The following is an 8310-nucleotide window of genomic DNA, read 5'->3' on the forward strand; positions in this document are numbered from 1 at the left end:
CCCTCAGATATTTAGCTTTTTAAAAACCAACTTAAATCAATCAATCAATCAATCAATCTTCATTGACATACACCTTACATACAATAAAATGCACCCATTTATAGTTTGATGAGTTTTGACATATGTACACACCCATGTAGCCACCACCCAATTAAAGCATCAAACCCAAAGTTCCCTTATGTTCCTTGGTAGGCAATCCCCTCACCAATAGGCAACTAAAAATATGATTTTATGACTACAGATTAGATTTAACTAGCCTAGAACTTTATATAAATTAAATCATACGATATGTGCTCTTTTCTGTCCAATTTCTTTTGCTCAGTATAATGCTTTTGACAATCCTCCATGTAATTAAATGCTTCAATAATTTACTCCCCTTTTATTACTGACTAGTTTTTCACTACAAATAAACCACAACTTTATTATCTTTACTGCTTCACTGTTTCCAGCTATCATCAAAAAAGCTACTATGGGGGCACCTAGCTTGCTGGCTCGGTTAAGCATCTGATTTTTGACTTTGGCTCAAATCATGATCTCACAGTTGTGAGATCAAGCTACACATCGGATCAAGCCAGGCATCAGCTCCGTGCTGGGCATGGAGCCTGCTTAAGTTTTTTCTCTTCCTCTGCCCCTTCCCCTCCTCTCTCTTACCCCCTGTTTTTAAAAAAATAAATAAAGCTACTATGAACATTTGGGTACAAGAGATTTATGGACATATATTCATTGCTTTCTTTTTCTGCACCAGTTTTAATATGTTCATTACTCCTAATTTTTTTCATTACCTAAGAGTGAGATTGCTGGGTCATATAACTCTATGCTTAATTTGAAAATAAATTTTAATTTAACTTAAATTTTTTTTAAGATTTTATTTATTTGAGAGACAGTGCTTGTGCACTCATATGCATGAGCTGGGGGAAAGGTAGTGGAGAAGAGCAGAGGTAGAGGGACAATCAGACTGTCTGCTGAGTGCAGTAACCAGCCACAGGGCTCGATCCCCGGACCCCAAGATCATGACTTGAGCTGAAGTCAGACAATCGACTGAGCCGCCCAGGAGCTCATAACTTAAAACTTTTTAAAAGAAATTTTTTGATGTTCAACTTTAATATTTTATTTTTCTAAAGTAAGTTCTACACCCAACATGGGCATGAACTCACAATCCTGAGATCAAGGGTCACATGCAGGGGCTCCTAGGTGGCTCAGTCAGTTAAGTGTCTGCCTTGGGCTCAGGTCATGATCCCGGAGTCCTGGGATCGAGCCCCAGGTGAGGCTCCCTGCTCCATGGGAAGTCTGCTTCTCCCTCTCCCTCTGCCCCACCCTCCACCTCCTCCCCTCATGCTCTTTCTCTCTCTTTCCCTCTCTCTAATAAATAAATAAAATCTTTAAAAAAAAGAGTTGTATGCTCTACCGACTGAGCCAGCCAAGTGCCCCTCACTTTACTTTAAAACAAGTAGTTTACCTTACTCTAAAGTAGTTTACTTTAAAACAAGTAGTTGTACTGGTTTACACCCACCAGCAATGTCCGAGACCTCTAGCTGCCATGTAACTTCACCAACACGTAGTATTGTCTGTTTTAATTTTAGCCATTCTAGAGGAAGGACAGCGGTATCTGGTGCTTTTATCTGCATTTCCCTGATGCCAAAGATGTTGAGAATTTTTTCAAGTGTTTAACAGCCATTCATTTATCATCTGTTGTGTTGCTTGTTCAATCTTTTCTCCATTTTTAAATTGGGCTTTTCACATATTAACTATGATGCTAGCTATATGTTTTTGTAGATGCTCTGTATCAGCTTGAGGAAATTTTGTTCTATAACTGACTTGTTTGTGGTCTACTCCTAGCTTGTTTTTCTTTCTTTTTCCTTTTAGATTTTATTTATTTATTTGACAGAAAGAGAGAGAGAGAGAGCACTAGCAGGGGGAGCAGTAGAGGGAGAAGCAGGCTCCCCGCTGAGCAGGGAGCCTAATGTGGGACTTGGATCATGACCTGAGCTGAAGGCAGACACTTAACCAACTGAGCCACCCAGGCATCCCCCTAGCTTGTTTTTCTTGGGTAGGCTTTGGTAGTTTGTATTCTTCAAACACTCTTTGATCTAAACTGCTTAATGTATTAGCATAAAATTGCTCATATTAGTCAACTGTCTTTTTACTCTTTTTAGAATCTGTTAGTGGTGGTATTTTCCTTTCTTGTAGTTTGGAACTTTTCCATTTATTTTTGATCAGTCTTTGCAAAGAACCACCTCCTGGTTTCACTGGATTGCTCTATTGTTTGTCCATTTTCTATTTCATTAATTCCTACTCTTACCTTTATTATAATTGTCTTTCTTCCACTTATTTTGGGTTTAATTTGCTCTTCCTTTTCTAATTCTTTAAGGTGAAAACTTAAAAAAATATCTCTGATTTAGGGGCACCTGGGCGGCTCAGCTGTTAAGCATCTGCCTTCGGCTCAGGACATGATCCCAGGGTCCTCAGATTGAGCCGTGCATCGGGCTCCCTGCTCAGTGGGAAACCCTCTTCTCTCTCTCCCACTCCCCCTGCTTGTGTTCCCTCTCTCGCTGTCTCTCTCTGTCAAATAAATAAATAAAATCTTTAAAAAAATTTTTTTAAATAAAAAAATCACTGATTTCAAGTGTTTCATTCCTAATACAAGAATTTAATGTTAGAGGGCACCTGGCTGGCTCAGTCGACAGAGCATGTGACTCTTGATTTTGGGGTTGTGAGTTCAAGTACTGTATTGGGCTCCACACAGGGCATGGAGTCTACTTTTAAAAAATAATAATAATAATTCGATGTTTTGAATTTCATTGTTCATTGTTTAGTGGCTCAGAATATGCTCTATCTTGATGAACTTGAATTTCAAGTTCATTGTTTAGTGGCTCAGAATATGCTCTATCTTGATGAAGTTTCCAGATGAGCAGAATATGTATTCTACTGTCTTGGGCACAGCACTCTTATAAATGTTAAATACGTCAGGTTTGTTGATAGTGGGTCTTCCACATGCTTAGTGATTTTCTGTATTTGTTCTATCAATTACTCAGGACAGAGTGTCAAAGCCTCCAGTTGTATTTATGAATTTGCCTATTTTTCCTCTTCTGTCACTTTCTAATTCACATATTTTGATCTTCTGTTATTAGGTGTACATATATTTAGGATTTCTTTCTTAATTTTGCACTACTGATATTTGGAGCTGGATGATTCCTTGTGAGGCTATCCCATACACTATAACATATTTAGCAACATCCCTGGCCTCTAAACACTATATGCTAGAAGCAACCCCACCACCACTATTTACGATAATCAAAAATGTCTCCAGATTTGCCCTTGGGGCAAAATTACCCCAGTTAAGGACCACTAGGCTGGATTAAAAAATACTTGAAACAAAAAATGAGAATAATGTTGACAGGGAAAAAAAAATTTTTTCTTTTAAGCCAGGAGGCATCTGGCTGGCTCAGTCAGAAGAGGATGAGACTCTTGTTCATGAGTTCAAGCCCCATGTTGGGTGTAGAGATTAAATAAATAAACGGTTTGGTTTTTTTTTTTGGAAGAAAATTTTATTTTTAAGTTTAAAAATTTCAAATAAATAAAAAACACCTCATATACCATATATCATTTTAGAAAGCTTGATTTTTATTCTGGAGACAATGGGGAGCTTTTATACAAAATGGTGACTGATTCAGATGACTTATTAATGATAATTTATTAAGTGACCAGAATAGGGAACTTATAGAAAAAAAGTAAGTTAGTGGTTGTCTGGGGGAATTTGGGAAATCACAGTGATGCGGGGTGGGGGGATGATAGCTAAAAGGTATGGGGGCTTCTTTTTGACATAATGAAAATGTCAGGGCGCCTCACTGGCCCAGTCGAAAGAGCATGAAACTCTTAATCTTGGGGTCATGAGTTTGAGCCCCACATTGGGTGTAGAGATTACTTAAATAAATTTTTTAAAAAAATTCTTTTAAAGAATGTCTAAATATCAGTCTAAAACAAACTGTGATAACAGTTGTACATACCTGCAAACATAGCAAAAACCACTGAACTGTACACTTAAATGGATGATGTACAAGGTATGTGAATTATATCTCAATAAAGTGGTTTTTAAAAATTATTATTATAGCTCGCATGCACTGATTACTTATTTTGTGCCAGGCACTTTGATAAGTTCCTCACATGCATTACCTAGATCTTACAACAGTCTTATTTATAGCAGTAATAATTAACCACTTTTATAAACAGTGCTTACTATAGTCTAGGCATCTAATTCTCACAGCAACCCGTAAAGTGGTAATATTATCCCCATTTTACCAATAAGGAAACTGAAAAGTAAAAAAGGGGTTAAGGTCACAAAGCTAGCAGCAGAACCAGCAATCCATGTCAAAGTCTGGCTCCAGAGTCCTTGCAACTATTTAGCAGCTACCATATGTAATGTATCAAGAAACTGAGACTCAAGAGAGTTAAGTAACTTGTTCAAGGCCCCAAAAGGAATTAAGAGAATAGATCTGATCTTCAGCCAAACTTCAGTTCCAGTATCTTAAGCACTCTGTTCTCCCTGAACACAGACAGTGATCAAGGATGTAAGGATGTGTGACACTGTGATTTATAAAGCAATTTTTTAAAAGATTTATTTATTTATTTGAGAGAAAGAGAGCTTCGTGCACATGTGGGGGAGGGGCAGAGGAACAGAATCCTCAAGCAGATTCTCTGGTGAGCACAGAGCAGGACCAGGGCTTGATCTCATGACCCATGAGATCTTGACCTGAGCCAAAACCAAGAGTAGGACACTTAACGGACTGAGCCACCCAGACACCCCATGATTTATAAAAAACCCTTGAATTTCCTCTGAGAAGAGTGATAAAGGTGTCTTTTGTTATGTTGTTACGTTAAGAAGGTGAATTCTGTGGGAGTTTTTTGGTTTTTAAAGTAAGTTCTAGGCCCAACATGGTGCTTGGACTCACTACCCCCAGATCAAGAGTTGCATGCTCTACCAGGTGAGCCAGCCAGTGCCCCAAGGAGGTAAATTTTGGAAAGACCCAAGGATGAGGACTGGCTGTCAAGAGAACCAACCAAATGATTACAGTGTGGGAACCTTCAGTCCTCTACCTCACAGGCCAGGGGTTGGACACTGAAATTCAACACCAATGGCTAAAGATTTCATAAACCATACCTACGTAATGAAGTCTCCATAAAAACCCAAAAAGACTTGGTCAGGAGAGCTTCCAAGTCAGTGAAGACATGGATATGTGGAGAAAGCGTCATCTCTGGAGAGGGAATCGAAGCTCTGCATTCCTCACATACCTTGTCCTATGCATCTCTTCCATCTGGCAGTTGCTGAATTATATCCTTTTACAATAAACCACTGATCTAGGAAGTAAATATGTTTCTCTGAGTTCTGTGAGCCACTCTAGCAATTTAACCAAGCCCAAGGAGGGGGCTCTAGGAACTTCCAACCCTCAGTCAGTTGGTCAGAAGTGCAGGTGACAACCTGGACTTTTGACTGACACCTGACTTGGGGGATGGGGGACAGTTTTGTAAGACTGAACTCCTAACATGTGGGATCTGATGCTATCTCCAGATAGGCAGTGTCAGAATTGAGTTAAATTGTAGGACACCTAACTTGTGTCTGAGAATTGCTTGGAGATGTTGGAAAACACACACACTGGGATGGAGTCAGAATTATAGGATGGTGGTGGTGGTAGTGAGATGAAAAGGAAGGAATAGATTCAATACCAAGTAAATAAAACATGGAAGACTTGGACATATGTGAAGGAAAAGGAGTGAAAAGAGTGAGGACAGTCAGTTCTCTAAAGTGACTGGATAGAGAGAAGGTGGTGTCACCAGCTGAGATAAAGAACATAAAAAGAAACACAATCCTAAAAAATTCTTACTTCAGATCTCAACTGCAATGAGAATCATGTTTCAAAAGTCTTTGCTTTCTAATAAAAATTGTTTTTTTCCCCCAAAACAGGAGAAATACAGAATGGCAACACAATCAACTCTTCTGAATGAAAGTCTAGAAATGATCACTGAAAATGGTTCAAGGAACAAACCTGAAAGACATCTCAGGACAGAATTTGACAGACAATGTGAAGCAAAGAAAAGGGAGAAGCAAAGGTGTCCTAATCTCCTTAATTCAACTGAACTTTCAAGTAACTTTCAAGTCCAACACTATCTCTATACAATGCCAGAATCCACACGAGTTGTTCTCACACTTATGTGTGTCAGAGTCTCTAAAACTTTATCTAAAAAAGACTATAAACCATTTCCTCTCCCTACTCCCAAAACATAAACACCAATTTTACATCCAATTACAGTGATGTGGAAACATATATCTCCTGTTGCTGGTCCATGATCCCCAGATTCAGAACCTGTGCTCTGAATTCTAAAGCCCACTTATAGAAAAATACCTCTAGCAACAATACATAACTCAGGAGCCTGTCATCAGAAGCTCAGCTCATACAAACTGATTATCTCTTTCCTTAGTCCAACCCATCAAAACTCCACGTTCTCTTTCTACAGCTCACCATTTGTTTAGTGATTCCCTTCACTGGGTCTCAGAAGCCAGAAACTCCAGGGTATCCTTAACTCCTCCCTCCCCTTTACACTTTCGATCTGTCATCAAACAGAACTGCCTCTCATGTTAGTTCTCTGCTGCTCCAGACCCAAAATACTCTGGTTGCTTCCTAAGCAATGGAATATATATATGTACATAACGCATTTATGACTGAATAAGTAAGTTATAGATACTGGAGTTAGAAGGGAAAAAAACACATTTTCTACTCTCAAAAAGCTCAAAGATATTGGGGATAGGGAAGCATAAAATAAGAAATTAAAATGCAACATGAAAAAAATGCATGATAAAGGTCCTCAACTCAAACAGTAGGGAGTCGAGAGAAGGCTCTTAAAAGGCCAAAAACCCATTTCCTAGAAGGCTCTAATTCACCTAATAACGCCTATGGTTAATGCCACACAGTTAACACTAGCTGTCTTGCTTTGCCCTTCAGGTGTTTTCTGTGTTTATGAAGTGTCTCCAAAAATAGATGCTAAATTCCCCGGGGGCAGAGACCGTAACGAATTTCTGTCTTCTCATAGAACCACACCGTGCCTCAAGCAAAGCAGGTACGCAATCAATACGTGTTAGCGGGCCAAAACTATGGGATGAGGCAGAAAAGAAAAACAGTCACCCAGACTAACAGGGGTGGCTAAGACTTGGCACACTAGAGTAATACACATGTCAAAAGAGCAAAGATACAACCTCAATTACAGAAAAACAAACTACATTTCTTTCGGAAGGCCACGTATGCCACAGATTGCTGCAGGGTGGTCGGCTAGTGGAGAGAACGGAAGGGACTCTCATATAAGCACAGAAGGCTTCTTCCAATTTCCTCAAACACGCGCGGACGTCTCCGCCCCCGGCCAGCCCTGGGGAGGGGGCCAGGGTGACAGAACGCCGCTACTCTCTTCCCTTAAGGTAGCGCGTCTCACTCAGGGCCGCAGGGCACGCGCGAGGGGCGGCAGGTGTCTGCCCGGCGATTTCCCTCTCCCTCCTTCTTTTACCTGTTTGGCCAAGAACCTGCCCAGTTCGCTGCGGCTCTTCTCGTTCTTGGCAGCGAGCAAACGCAGCGGCGTGGCCGCCACCTCCAGGAAAAGGTGCTCCATGACCGCAGGCCCTCTGTCCCCGGCGGCCACTAGCGCTCCCTACTTAGCGCGCGGAGCCCCCGAGCCTCTGAGGTCCCACACCGGAGGTGCCAGCAACTAAGCCCCAGGGAAAGGAGCCCCAGCTGCCCCACAGACACCGGGAGAACTGCAGCACACGTGGAGGAGCACGCGGCGCTCTCCGTCATCAGCCCGCGACGGCGACGGCAGGGCGGCCCCGGGCCCGCCCCCTCAGCAGCGGAAACAGCCGGAGTCAATACCGCGCCAGTTCCGGGAGGGCAATAGAATCTGACCGCTGTTGCGATCCGGGTTTCCTGTGTACAGTGATAGTTGGTCTCCGAGTCTGGGTGTGGGGGTACAGCGAGACAGGAGATTCCGCTAGGCGGGAGAAGCGAGGGAGCTCTCAAGCCCACCCTCCTATGGAAATATGACAAGCACGCCCCTTGCAGTATTCATAATACAAATATTGGAAGTAAGTGTTCAGTTAGGGAGTATTTAAGTGTGGTATATGCGTTATAGAATATTCAGAAGCCGTTAAAAAGAGTGGAATAGAACTTCACATTTACGTAAAGTTCAAGAACAAGCCAAAATAATGACAAAGTCAGGCTAATGGTTGCTTTAGGGAGTATTGACAGTCAAGGGACCTGAGGGAACGTCCTATGGTGA

General features: G+C 41.4%; 1 protein-coding gene across 1 annotated transcript in view; it reads right to left on the reverse strand.

Annotated features, from left to right (window-relative positions):
* The window catches only part of MDN1 (midasin AAA ATPase 1), a 165075-nt gene extending 157248 nt beyond the window's left edge, over positions 1 to 7827 (reverse strand). The window contains exon 1 of the mRNA XM_008687583.2: positions 7546 to 7827. Within this exon, the coding sequence (XP_008685805.2) occupies positions 7546 to 7647 (102 nt within the window). The 5' untranslated portion in view covers positions 7648 to 7827. The remainder of the gene's footprint in view (positions 1 to 7545) is intronic.
* Positions 7828 to 8310: the final 483 nt, after the last annotated feature.

This window comes from Ursus maritimus, unplaced genomic scaffold (genome assembly GCF_017311325.1).
Source record: "Ursus maritimus isolate PB19 unplaced genomic scaffold, ASM1731132v1 scaffold_13, whole genome shotgun sequence".
Taxonomy (NCBI): Eukaryota; Metazoa; Chordata; class Mammalia; order Carnivora; family Ursidae; genus Ursus; species Ursus maritimus.